Source organism: Pseudopodoces humilis, chromosome 10 (genome assembly GCF_049639895.1).
Source record: "Pseudopodoces humilis isolate 2021_Gansu_Grassland_sample_001 chromosome 10, ASM4963989v1, whole genome shotgun sequence".
Classification (NCBI taxonomy): Eukaryota; Metazoa; Chordata; class Aves; order Passeriformes; family Paridae; genus Pseudopodoces; species Pseudopodoces humilis.
This window is the reverse complement of record NC_142209.1, coordinates 15,686,617-15,700,985: the sequence shown is the minus strand read 5'-3', so window position 1 is coordinate 15,700,985 and position 14,369 is coordinate 15,686,617. Positions and strand designations below refer to the sequence as shown.

The following is a 14,369-nucleotide window of genomic DNA, read 5'->3' as shown; positions in this document are numbered from 1 at the left end:
TTTGAATACAGATGAATGACTTCATCTTGCTTAGTAGTGGTCAATATTTTTAAGATATTTTTTTAAGTCATCATTCATTAGCATTGTTTGTATCTATGGTAGCAAGCCAGAATCACCACCAATACCATCACAACACTTTACCAATACACACTCTCACATGGAAGACGTCACTCAAGTATGTGGCAAGTAATCTTACACTCATGGTTTGTAATTCACTTTCTCTAAAGAATATAAGGAGTGGCAAGAATTCAACACAGAAAGCCAGACATATGGGCCAACTGATATTACTACTCTGCTATGAAAATGAAGGATTAATGAAATTTCCAATTATTTTTTAAATTAAATTAAAATTAAAATTAGTAATTACATTATTTTCTCTTATGACCATTGCAACAGGAAAGAAAATAGCCCACAAATCATTTTAGTATTGTACATCAACCACACAGACAATTCTCCATAGGGACTAGATCTTTTTTTACAGAAAAAGAAAGCCCAGATGAGATGAGACGATCACATCTTGGATCCCTTGTCATTTCACATAACAACAGATGGAATATTTCTCAGGGACCGCCACATCAGTCACAACACCTTGCATGGGAGTTTGAAAATAGCATCCTGCTCACCTAAAATGCATAAATGTAGATGATTTCCTTCAGGGAAACCACAGTTGCAAAGGACCCAGACAAAGGAAACATCTTGGGAATGCAGGGGAAAGATTCACTAGTGCAGAACTCCACCTCAATGGGAGGGTTCAATGGCAAGAAAAGGAAATGGACATGGCCAGACCTATATGGACATATGAGGGGGATGACCTCCATGTGGAGAGAAAAGTTCTATGGCCTTTAGTAACATATGTAGGCTCACAGGGTAAAAATGCATGTGAAACACAAAAACACCTTTACCTGGATTTCACAACTTCCAAAGGTTAAGCAAACTACAGAACCATAAAGTATTACCACTTCCAAACTCCAATCTTCTCAGGATACATAAATGACATTTTGGCTTTCAAAGTTAAATTTACTTACAAAGTACTGGCAAGTCTCCTACAGTAAAAGCTCCTTCAATTATTTTTCTGTCCGATAGCTCCATACCCGCATGATGATAAGCCACACCATACGTCAAAAGGTCTGATAATGAAATTATTATACACACAATTTAACTAAATTTTCTCAAACAAATATTCAATCACAGAGCAGAGATGCAGTAGATTATATTTACCTCTCAGTTTGGAGTCTTTCAATGAATTTGCAAACCCCTGTAATCTATGCAACATACACAAAAAAAAAAATTAAAATAAATACATTCTTTTGGTATTTTCAACCACCACCATTCCCATCTTCACAGAGAGAGCAGACTGACTCTGGGGCAGCTATTGCTATTGTAGCTTTTTGAGCCTGGTCATCTTTCCAAGTGACAACCTACAATCCTTACGTGTTATTCACATAAAGCAAATAAAATCACATTTTAGGTCCAAAGCCAGGAGGTAGCTTCTGCAGATGCCATGACTAGGCTAACCCTGAAGTAAATAATAATTAATATGGCTGTATTTATTAACAGTATCTGATACAGCAAAGACATCTTATGGCTTAACTTAAAACATTAGTAAATTCACATCCAATTCAACTACTCATATACTTAATCTTTGCACTACAAGGTCTCAGAGGACCATAAGAATTAGCATTTTTATGTTTAGAAAATAGCTTTGAGAAATAACTTTATGTTTCTGAAAGGTGTCTTAGAACTTTGAGAGGCAAATGGAACTTCCCCAGGAGAGTGCCTCTTTACCAAAAAGAATGTCAACTGTGATGATGATTGTTGCACACTCCTCTGCTAGAAATTGTATTAGCTCAACAGCTTTCTTCACAGATATCACAGGTTTACTAAAATGTACAAACACTTACTTCCAATTAAAATAGAAAAATACCTTTGTTTCTGTTCTACACTCAGTAGAAATTTAGCATCTTTTGCAAGAACAGAAGCAGCCTGTTGTACTCCTTTTCTTGTGGCACAAAACTATAAACAAAAGATATTTCTTTGAATCAACACTTTCAAGAAAGAAACTATTTCAAACATGATTAAAAAAAGAGCTGTTGTACCACAAGTGCTGGTTTTTGCTCCGAGTATGTTTGTATAATGCTAGCTATCTTGTAGTTAAGAGTTAAGTCAAATTTGAATTCTGTCTGATTGTCACTGCAAGGAAAACCAAGAACAATTTTGCGTAGCTTCACTGGCCGTTGATCCTCATCTATTTTCAGGCATACAGCAGGCATCTTACTATCTGAAAGCCATTCTGCAATCTTTAAAAGAGAAGTAGAACAGAAAACATAAATTTCATCTTTTAATCATGTTCCTGCTTTAATAGCATCACAGAATAATTAACTTAGCTTTTGTCATGCATAAAGTAGTAATACTTTTTTTTTAATCACTTAAAATCCCAAGTGAGGTTCTGCTTTTACAGGACCAAGTTGGACTGGAATCTCAAGTCTGTTGTGATTTTTACATAAGAGGTAAAAAATCATAAGCAGATATCTAAAACTGAAGCATGTCCATACATGGCTGATATTTTCCATATGGTTGAAGGTAATCTTTCATTACCAGCAGCCTCACAGCTGTCTTCAGATGACAGCCTAAAAATAACAATTTTGCTATCAATCTGAAATTGCAATTCCAGCTACATTTTATAAAATACAACTCTATTGATCAAAATACAGTTAATATGTAACTCTTACATCTTGAGTATTTGGGATTGTTGCAGAAACAGCTACAAATCTCAAGGGAGGAACAGTGTCATGCTTCTCTAAGAAACGCCAAAGAGAAGACTGAATAGTTTTCATCCGACTGACTACAACTTCCAAAGTTGCGCCGCGGCTTTCATCCTTTATAACATGTACCTATTGAGAGTTTTAAAGGACATGGTAAACATTTTCTAGTTATAATCTGGACATGTGCTAATGTAATATTTTCTAAGCTTCCATTCATCTTCACAAAAGATACAAAACCAGAGCATTATCCCTCACTCATTTTCTTACCTCATCAATGAGAAACAGTCGTACAAGCTGGACTATAGAGTTGTCTCTCCACCTTCTAGTCATGCTATCCCACTTTTCCTTGGAGGAAAAAAAACAACACATCAAAACAACAGAAGCTGCAAGATGTTTTAAAGGCCAACATATGCCACAGCTATAGTACATGCAGACATGCCTAAGCTTTAATAAATCTTTAAACAGAAACAATTAAATTAATTCAATCTAATGCCATCTATGTTTCATCTGGCACATTATTATACTACTAACTTTTGTTTATATGAACTGAGAGTATGTACAGCAGTGCACAGACAAACAAAAGGATCATTAAATCACTATGTATTAAATCATTAAATCACCAAAGAAAAGGAGCAGTCCTAGCAGCTTACAATTAGAAGACTGCTAATGTCTGCTATTCTAAGTTCTTGTAAGAACCATGAATGCAACCTACAGGTGTAGTGATAATAATGTCAGCATGATGTATTTCAAATAAATCATCCATCAGTGTATCTCCTGTCAGTTCCTTGCAGGTGAGTCCTATAGGACCAAATTTTTCTTTCCAATCATCAAAACGCTGACTGCACAGAGCTTTGATTGGAGCCACTAAAAAGAACACCAAATAATGAGAATTAAATCAGGAAAACCAAATCTTCAACTGTATTAAAAATGTATGCATTTATTTTCCTTAGGAAGATACCTCCTTGAATTTAATTTCCCTAATTTTTAGCTTTGCTTCCAGAACCATAAAATCTGTAACTGGTGTTACTGTCCTTATTATCCTACTCCATGCACACAATCAATGTTGAGCTTTGGGCCCTAGTTCTCTCCCAACAGCAATCAGAAACAGAACCCTTTAATTAAGATTATTTACGCTCTCTCTCAGTCCTGTATCCTGTTGGGTTTGATTTTTTTGCAGTACCACATAGAAACAATCATTCACCTATCAAAGATTTTCTCACAGATGGAAGAAACCACAGGAAATACGTATTTTCTAATGGAACATCATACAAATACCATCCTTTTCCCAATGAAGAATGATTTGAGTATTCTGTATCCAGAGAGAAAAGAGGTTATAAGTCAGAGACCACTCAAGAGGAAGAGACAGACTTTTGTTTCTTCTGGTATTCTATCAAAATCAAATGTACAGTTAAATGTAGGGTCATACCAAGCAGCTAACACAAGTAGCAGCCCTGATGCTACTTCTCACGAACAGACTCTTAAAACAATCTACTCACATTTTTTTTCCCTGAGGATACACACTGTACTTTTGTAGATTCTTTTTTTCCAGGAATCAGATGTAATTCTCAATAAGGACTGATATTAACAACACATGTAAGGCTATACTGGATCATTAATCTATATGGAAAATGCAGTGATTTAAGTGAAAGAGGCAACCTACGCATGAGCTGAAAACAGCCCTAGTATAACAGATCTTGCAGTGATGACATTCTAGTTTATTTAGAGCCACTGGAACATGAATGATTTCTGCATATTAGCTCACAAATTATCCCTAAAACAAAGAGATGTAAAGAACCAGTCTTTGCTTCAGAAAGAGGTGTAAAATCTCATAAGAGTATCAGAGAAAAAATTAGCTCCAGAAAACTGATTAAGCTAACGGCAAGTAATTCACAAAATCACATAGCTAATCATGTTTAGTAATGCAAGAATGTGAGAAACAAGTGGTTGCTCCTGGAACTACAGTCACCAGCCCTTCAATGTAAAGCTACTGGCAAACAACTCTACAGAACTACTGCAAGCTAATTCAAATACATGGGGCCATTGATGAACCAGGCACCAGTGCTCACACCAGCAGGACATAGTCTGATTACCACCTCTGTTCCAACATGCAGAGAACTGACAAGTCTCCTTCTCCATCATTGTAGAATCTGGAAAGGTCAGCAGACGTAACTCCACTAGCAGGTAACTGCTTCCTTACTGACAGTTCCAACGAACCAAGTTGTATCAGTTCTACCAAGGCAAGTGGAAACTACTACCATACACTCAACCTGGTTCAGCTGATAAAGAACCTGTAGCACATGACTTCTAAGATCAGTTTACAGTACACAGTAAACTCTAAAGCAACACTAGCTTTATTGTAAAAAGTTGAACAAAATGGAATTAAAAACAAAAAATTAAGTTTTTGGAAATATAAGGATGAAACATTTAATAGAAAGACTGACAAATGTATCAGTTTAACAGATTAAAACTGGGACAAAATCACCAATTTAATCAAATTTACATGATGTGAACTCAGTTCTCCAGAAACAAAAGAAAAAAAAGTATAATTGGTATGACTATCTTCAAGTATTTTCATATTTCTACACAGATCAGTTAAACCCATGAAGACGACAGTTCTGGTGCCTCTGAGGTAGTATACAGAACACAGCAGGAAACTTTGCCAGGTAAGTGAATGCTGGAAAATTTGATCCTCATCTTAGAGCAATAGCCAGCCGCAAAAAAGACAGTGTCAGCCAGAAACCATGCACTAAGAATTTGTTTTAGTTTCCTCTGCTTTCCTTCCTTACCTTTTTGTGTACATCTTGCCATCTTGGAGGACAAACTGCTACAGGACTTTTTAATTTTTATTTGTATAGGCAATGCTGAATAATGCAATTACACAATGCTGTTAAATACTAATAATAGTTACAAAGGTACCACAAATAAACATTAAACCAACTTTTAAAAGAATTAAGTAGACTGCAATTTCTTAATGTATTTAATCTCAATATTATTCCTGGACTCACTCCAGATCTCTGCATTTGCAGAATGACATTTTCTGCTCTGTCACCAAAATGCTTAAAGCTGTATAATACTTACTGTAAACAACTTTAATATTTAACCAAGGCAGTGGGGCTTCCATGAGTAATCTGGTAATAGCTAGCTCGAACATTACAGTCTTTCCAGAGCCAGTCGGAGCACAAATCACAAAGTTCCTGTCTGTATATAAAAGCTAAGAAAGAATGGCCAAGTACTGTTAAGTTTTCAATAATGACAAATAAAAGGTTTGCATAACTGTGCTTTCTTCCCACACATTTTATCTTCCATCATCTTAGAAGCCAGGGATGTCCATGCCAGGCTCCTTCTGACAAGATTGATTCTTCCCTCTTTCCTCCCCCACAGTGTCACTAACCCACGTCACTCACTCACTCATCCACTCATCCACCCACCCTTCCTCCATGCAAATATATTACTAATCTGTATACATAAACAGAAATATAATTCTCATCTTCACACAAAAATATTTTAAACTGAGAAAAACAGTTTTTAAAGTTCTTCTGGTCTCTTCTCCCAGCTAAGCACAACCCTGATGAACTATTCCAGGAAGAGGTTCTAGATACATTAGAGTTTTCTAACCCATTTATGTTCTGAATATCAAAGTATCACTTAAATTTATCTACAAAGTACTACTTGCAGTTGCAGTTTATATTCCATACTTACATCATCCAAAGCTTTTGATTGTGCATAGTTAAAATATGGGAACTCCTTAAAAATACTCCTAAATTGGGTTGCTTGAGAGTATTAAGGAATTTAAAACACTAGAGCTTAAATTCTAAAATTGTAGGAATGTAAATGTATCTTGTTTTCGCAAACTAAATGCAAACTGAAAACACACCACACTGTTTCACAGGCTTGTAAAAAGTTATCCCAAAGTACCTATTAAATGATTCAGTAGCTTTATATTCTTGGTGTGCCATATATTCCCTAACAGTGAAAAAAACACAACCTATTTGAGAAGTCTCAGGATTATCAATAATCAGGAACCTCCTCCCTAACACAGGCTTCATGGAATGGCAGACAATTATGGAATGTGAACCTGCAATGGACAAGTCAGATAAAAGTACAAGAAGAACACTGCTGTTAGCCCAAGGTGTCAGTGGTCACATAGCATTTGTAATTACAACACAAATTAATTACCATAATACTGTATGCCCAGACATAACAGTAGCAATTGCCAACAATGCGTGTTCTTCAGACAACATTCTTATCTAAAACACGCAGAAGATGAAAAGAGAGCACTGTTAGGTTACAGCTCCAGATGAGAGAGCTGATCCTTGGCTGGACTTGCAGAGCAGCCACACAAGCAGCCTGACTGTGGCCATTTCATCAGGCAGAGGATGAGCACAGAGTCAGGTATGACACCAGCAGGAACAAAGAAATGCTAAGGCCTCAGATCCATGTTACATTTAATGTCTACAGAGGAAAAGATACAGGAGAAAAGCAAGAACTAAAACCAGTTAAACATTAAAAATAGGTAAAGGTAAGCAAGTAGCATTAGACTAAAGAAAAAAAGAATTTTCAAATAAAATACTTATTTAAAATCCATGTTCTACATTAGTGATCTGTTCTCAAACTGCAAAGCATTAATGATCTGTAATTGTTATATTCACAATTATGTAATCCTCATTCATTTTGAAAATTATTACTTTTTAAAGTTATTTACATGAATTTAAGGTGCCTAGATTTAGACATTTTCTGATATTTAACCTACCACTTGACAGGTAATTAGAAACAAGATACTGAAGAGTGTGTAAAAAAAATCAAAAGTTTGACAGATATAGATGAATGCTCAATTATATTACATGTTCAAGGCAGGGCCAAGAAGAAAGAAAATTATGGTAAAATCTGCTTAAAGAATGAAAATACAATATGGGCATACTACAACATAAGGGCACACCAAGAAGTAATACGTGAAGTTAATTTTCTTTTAAGAAAATGTGAGAGAAAGTGAGATTCAGTTCTCCTAATAAGCCTAAATAATAGTTCATTTTTCCTTTATTTAAAGTGTATGGGAATATATGTGTATGTGTATGTCTGCACAGAAAATGGCTGAAATATATATTATGCAAATTAAAATTTTACATTTTAAAAATAAAGTTTTGAGGGTAAAATTTGAACATTTGAAATAAGAATGAACTTTCTTAGCAATGAATGATCTACAAATTGTCTTATTTTCATGCTAGGTTTGGAAGTCAAAAGGATAAACACCTATTGAACAGTTGATTCCCTGCATTATGCAGCAAATTGAAACTATTACAATGCAATGCATTAATTCCTATGGCTACAAATTAAACATTATAATTTTGCAAATGCAACAGCACTGTAATAAAATTAGGAAAATCAGATACAGCAAATACAAGGATACGTATTTCTGTAACAGCCCTCAAAATTTCCAGTTTTCTTCCTGTAGTTCCTAAAGAAGTAAAAATAGTAAATTTATAAAATCAGTTTCATTTTCAACCAATAACCATGACAAATATCTTCCTGACCCCAAGCCGTGAGTTCTGTCAGGAGCTTCAACACTGTAACAAGGTTCATGCGATAAAAGGACAGGGAAGGCACTACCTCATCATTTGAAAAGACCATCATGTTGGCCCTTTGATGAATTCACTCCCTTTGAAGGATGTCTCAAAACTTAACGCAGTATCTAGGTGTGGTCTCAAGAGAGCCAAGAAATGGACAATCACTTCTCTCAACTTCCTGGCTTTGTTAACAAAGCCCAGCATGCTGCTGCCCTTTGTTACTGCTGGGACACACTGCCCACTCAAGTCCAGCAAGCTGTTCGCCAGACCCCGGGCAGTTTTCCACTTTTCCCCAGTCAAACCATCCCAGGGAAACCCCAGGGGTTCTTCTCTTTCCCTGGGGTAGGACTGTGGGTTGGTTCCTGCTGAATTTCATGAGATTGCTGTAAGGTCCCTCCTGCAGGGCAGACCCCTGCAGTACTCCCATTGCAGCTGGCACGTGGGCAGTGCCATTCCCCACTCAGAGCCCGGCCAACCATTTTTACACCAAGCAATTGTTGATCCACTGCTAGTGCCCTACCAAGGGTCCCAGAATGTTGTGGAAGATGATGTTTCTTAACCATTCTGATTCTATGAAAACTCTTGCTGAAGGCAAAGTAAATGATAGCCACTGCTGTCCCTTCACCCACAAATCGAATCACCACTGCTCAAAAGGCAGTCAGACAGGAATCACGCTTTTCATTCCTGACTGTTTCCAAATCCCATCCTAAGCCACCACTCTGCCCTACATTTTTCTGCTGGAACTTATTTTCTACTCCATATTTCTGCAGTATTTAGGCACACAAGGTACATTCCAGATGTGTCATGTTCCAAAAAGTTGAAAATCTAGAAAATAAACTGCACTTAGTTAAAAATTATTAAAAGCCAAAAATAATTTCTAAACCAATTATTTTATCATTTCATCAAAATCTCACCATTTCCCTCCATTTTCTAGGGTTCTCCTACTTAAAATATATTTCTACAAAGTTATAAATATGAACCACAACACAAATAAACATTTAATTTTCAATTTCTGGTTTCAAATGAAGATGAAACTCTTTACCACATGAAAGGACAAGGCTCTTTCTTTTCAAATTGCTGAGGGGATGTGAAGTGACATTTTCAAATAGGTTTACACAACTTAGCACTTCTGAAAATGTGAATCTTCTTCATAAATTGTTTAGCCAATTCATATTAAACAACAATGCAATTAAGTTCCATAGGACTGCAATACAGTCTATCAATTTTAGCCAATTATCTCACCCTGAGCTGATGGGAAAATGTTCTTCACTCTACCTCAGATCTTGGATACCCTTTATTATTATGTACCAAATTCAGACAATGGACTATTTTTCTTTAAACAGAGTAAAAATAATTACCTGTCATATCCAGAATCTCTGAAGCATTAGAAAATGATTGAATTTTAATTCCATTTTCAGACACAATTGCCGCATTATTTACCCTATGCAAAGTAAAATCTGAGTCTTCAGTTATTGGAGCATGATGATTTTTTCTCAAAAAACCTTCTTCTGTCACTTCTTTCATGTTTTCACTTGTATTTAAGTAAGTACCAATTTCTTTCACATCAAAAGAACTGGCTTTAAATGCTGTATTTTTATGCACATTGCCAGACTTTCTAAATAAGCTGCAAAAGATGCAGAATTTTCATTAGCTTGTTGTAATGTTACAGTTTAGCTAATATTTGAAAAATATTAGATATACATTGGTATTAGCAGTGAAACTAGTAAGATATATAAATAATAAAATTGTATCTAACTTTTTGTAATCTGACCTGAAGACTCCTATAAAGATACATTTTAACTTTATTTCCCTTCCAGGAAGAACATGAAAGAGTAAATTGCCCGTCCAGATGAGCTCTGACTCCTAACAGCAGATTAACTCTCAATTTTTGCACCATTAAAACCAATAGAGACATCCAGGTTCTGAGGAACGGGAGGAGCTGGACACAGAAGAGCAGTTTATCGATAAAACCTCTCCTCCCAGGCAGCATTGAAATCACACTGAGAACTGCTCAAGGTATTCCTGACTGGCTGACCTCTGCTAGGCAAAGCAAATCATCTCAGCCTTCTTCCTTATCACCATGCAGATAAAGAATTCAAAGCAGTATTTTCCAAGAGCTTCATAATCTAAAAATTTCTTTAAAATTTAAGCAACAAACCTGATGCTTACTTTTCTCATGAATTAAGCTGGGCTCAGGACACATTTAATTAAAGTACTAAAATATTGCCAAAAAGAAACATTTTTTTTCCTTATACTGAAAGAATTAGCATCTGGAGCCTGCTAAAGTACCTTCAATTGAAGGATCCCAAACTTTGTGTCCAACAGATTTATCTAAAATAATAACAGTGATAAATTATCTGAATTGAGGAGACACATACCTTTTTCTTAATGTTGAATGGACACTCTCATCATCACTGTTTTCACTTAATGCTTTATTTTCTGGTTGCTGAGAAAAATCTATTACTCTTTTAGATTTATTTTCATCGAAAGAGAGGAAAGATGAAACCACTTTCAGATTTTCATGCTGAAAACTAATTTTATCTCTTTCTCCTAGACTTAATTGTAGGACTTCTTTTTGAGGGGCTATGCCAAAATGAACAGGTGCTGATGATTTATCTTCTACTTCCTTTGTGTTACTCTTACACTGTTGTATAAACTCATGCTTTCTCTCTCCTACAAAAACTGTAAATTATTATTTCATTAATATTCAAATTCTTATTCATAGTCATTTAATCAAGTATCTTTCACACAGAATCAGCCAAATTCACATCTATTGTACAAACTGATATTTCTACCTTAATTCAAGAACCTCAGTGTGTATTTTATGACTTATGCTAATGAATGTAATGCATGCATTGTCAATTAAAAAGTTATAAAAGTAAGGTCCCCTTCTTTCCTTCCTATGCAAAGTAAAGGATGAAAACTATTCTTCAGAACAACAAAACAGTTTGATGACAGAACTCTTCACCCTGTTCCAGAATAAAGATGGTCTTTAGAAAAAATTACACAGTGACCAAGCTTGAAGTTCCTACTACAAAGAGTTGAGATAAACATTGCATCTCAACAGTCAGAACTGGAACTGATGTTGGTGACAGGCTGGTCTCATAACCCTCTCAGTTAATTATCACATTTTGTAGGGTTAATTCTCAGTAGAATCAGTGTCCTGATCTGGCTGACCAGATCAAGAAGCATCGCTGTTTGCAACAGGAAGGCAAAGGCAGGAACAGAAATAAGCAACTAAATGCAACAAGATAACAAAACAGCTCTATTTTGCTATCTTAATTTCAATGTTCTCTATCTGGAAACTCAAAATTACAATGCCCTGCTTGTGACACAAACCCCACAGCTCTAATCCTACAAATATCAAAAAAGCTTATTTGAATAAGTAGCTCTTAATGGAGTTATTCTTGCATAGAGCAGAAAAACCCCACCTTCTGTTTTAGTATAATTCCTAAATTGAGAATATCATAAATCAGCACAGCAGCTAAGAAATGCACAAATCTAGTTGACAGACATGAAGCAATGAAATTCTTTAAAATAAATGTCCTTAAGATAATCCTGAATGTCTACTTGGCAGCAATTAATGACCAGATTCAAATTTATCTGCCTGAGCAATTTGGTTAATGCCCCCATAGGGAAGAAAAAAGTGAGTTTCATATGAACTCCCTATTCCTTGGGCGGGAGACTGGCCATGAGATCCATGTGGTAACATTATACTCTTACAGCCACTTCCCACTGTGTTACAATGCTTTGTGAAACAAAGTGCAGTAACTGAAATTTTGATTATACTTCTTACCTTGCCAACTTCTGCACAGTAAACTTGTGGCATGTATATGCCTCAAGAGGACTGCCATGCTCCTGGCACACCTAACACCATCATTCTCAACTCAAATACATTCTTGGTCTCTACTTGAATACCTAGAATATTTCGTATTTCACAGCAAAAGAGGAATGATCTGTCACATTATGTGCTGAGTAATTTAATATCAATGTCAAATACTATGGTTTAGTTGGACTTTGCAGTGTAAGGTTTATGGGTGGACTTGATCATCTTAAATGTCTTTTGCAAATACAATGATTCTATGATTCTATTCTATGATACTTTACCCATATGAGTGCTGTCTGAGTTTTTTTCCAGTTCCTTCTGTAACTCCTCCACAGCTGGAATTTCAGCAATAGCTGGAGCAGGTGCAATAAACCAAGCCTTATGCTCTTCATTTTCCAGACACCTATTTTTAACATAGAAATGTGAGGTAAAAGCATTTTTTAAGCACCCTCCACAACAACTAGCTCAAAATCACTAGCCATAAATAACCTATTGTTTCTCCCGCTAAAACATATTACTGTTCTTCAATTCATGTGACTTCTAATAACATAAAATTGCAGAGGCAAAACCTCTACTAATCCTTATTTCTTATAGCCCTAAGATACACCTGCATCGCTGAATGTGCTTGGAGAATCATTTCAAAATATGGGTCACGAACCTAAAAATTTCTAGCCCCACATTTCTATCAGTAAATCACAAAAAAGTGATTCATAAGAAAAAACACTGCTGTAAAATGATTCATTTAAAAAAACAATTATATATATATATATATATCTAATAATAAAGGTTTACCTTTGTCTCATATCTGGTTTTTCATAAAATAAACTATCCAGTGAAAAGACCATGTCTGCAGAGTTGAACATTTTTAGATCAAATGTGAAGTCTCTTAGTTCGCAAAGGGCAGCACAAGAAAACATAAAACTGAAATTACTAGACTTGAACCTGTCTAAAGCAATACAAAGTTTATCTGTTGTGACAATATTTAATTTCTATATTGTTTTCTTTTAGAACTCCTGACTGCATTCTTAATCCTTCTTCAAACAGAGAAGCTCTCTCTTGATAAAATATGTTTCCTATTACTGCTGCTAAAAAAAGACCTGTAGGGCAGCACTTGAAGCAGCCTTTATTACCATGACATACCTGGGAAGAAAAAGCGGGTAGGAGTGAAGATTCAGATAAAGTTTACATTACAGTATTTAAATTCTAAGAATAATGCTAAGATTCAGCCTAAAGAAGACGAGACTGAGGGCACACATTCTACAACGTCCTCATGAGGGGAAGAGGAGGGGCAGGCACTGACCTCTTCTCTGTGTAGACCAGTTGACAGGACCCAAGAGAATGGCCTGAAATTGTGTCAGGGGAGGTTTAGGATGGACATTAGAAAAAGGTTCTTCCCCCAGAGGGTGGTTGGGCACAGGTCACAGCACCAGCCTGGCAGAGATCAAGAAGTGCTTGGACAATGCTCTCAGGCACAGGGTGTGACTCTCGGGCTGCCCTGTGCAGGGCCAGGAGCTGGACTCGATGATCCTTGAGTCCCTTCCAACTCAGCCTATTTTAGGATTATTTTAAACGACTGCAGCCAGCATTCTTTTTTCTCCAATTGTTTTGTTACAATCAGTCTGTCAATTTTTTCCAAAACAAAATTATACTGTTATCTAAAAATATAAAACTATGATGTTACCCCAACAATTATTTCAATTTACAAGCAAATGAGACTTTTTTCAACATACATGCAAATTGCTTAGCCGGATAATTAGAGTATGGGCCCAACACCTTAAAGTTGTTAAGAGGTTTGTTCTGAAACATCAGGACCAGAGATTATTTCTAAATCATTTATTGTATACACCAGTATTAAAAATACCCCATCTAATTTCAATGTTTTTCATTTAGCACCATCTGTAGGCATTAGAAATGCATCTTTATGTGTTTCTGTTCAAGAAATTTTACAATTCTTAATTTTGCTTGAGGACAACATAAAAAAGCCAAGATCTTACTAAAAGACTATGCAGATGATTTCATGAGTCAAAAATCTTAGACTCACTAAAACAAATTGTAAAACACAAATGAAGTTTATAAAGTTCAATAAAGGCCAACTCTGGAGGTAGAATAACAAAGCAAAGCTTTCTTCTTTATCTACAGACAAAACCAAAGGTGACACTTCTTTTGTACTCCAGCATCTCATTAGTAACATACGTAAAGGATCTTTATGAGTGCTTTGCA

The 14,369-nt window shown here is 35.8% G+C and overlaps 1 protein-coding gene across 1 annotated transcript in view; it reads right to left on the bottom strand.

The window, feature by feature from the left end:
• Nucleotides 1-13,012, bottom strand: part of HFM1 (helicase for meiosis 1) — a 32,477-nt gene extending 19,465 nt beyond the window's left edge. The window contains exons 1-12 of the mRNA XM_088060752.1: nucleotides 12,942-13,012; nucleotides 12,431-12,552; nucleotides 8,167-8,214; nucleotides 6,462-6,532; nucleotides 5,841-5,973; nucleotides 3,475-3,626; nucleotides 3,030-3,107; nucleotides 2,730-2,891; nucleotides 2,097-2,297; nucleotides 1,925-2,013; nucleotides 1,219-1,262; nucleotides 1,026-1,127 (exon numbers count right to left, since the gene is read on the bottom strand). Coding sequence (XP_087916878.1) covers nucleotides 1,026-1,127; nucleotides 1,219-1,262; nucleotides 1,925-2,013; nucleotides 2,097-2,297; nucleotides 2,730-2,891; nucleotides 3,030-3,107; nucleotides 3,475-3,626; nucleotides 5,841-5,973; nucleotides 6,462-6,532; nucleotides 8,167-8,214; nucleotides 12,431-12,552; nucleotides 12,942-13,012 — 1,273 coding nt within the window. The remainder of the gene's footprint in view (nucleotides 1-1,025; nucleotides 1,128-1,218; nucleotides 1,263-1,924; nucleotides 2,014-2,096; nucleotides 2,298-2,729; nucleotides 2,892-3,029; nucleotides 3,108-3,474; nucleotides 3,627-5,840; nucleotides 5,974-6,461; nucleotides 6,533-8,166; nucleotides 8,215-12,430; nucleotides 12,553-12,941) is intronic.
• Nucleotides 13,013-14,369: the final 1,357 nt, after the last annotated feature.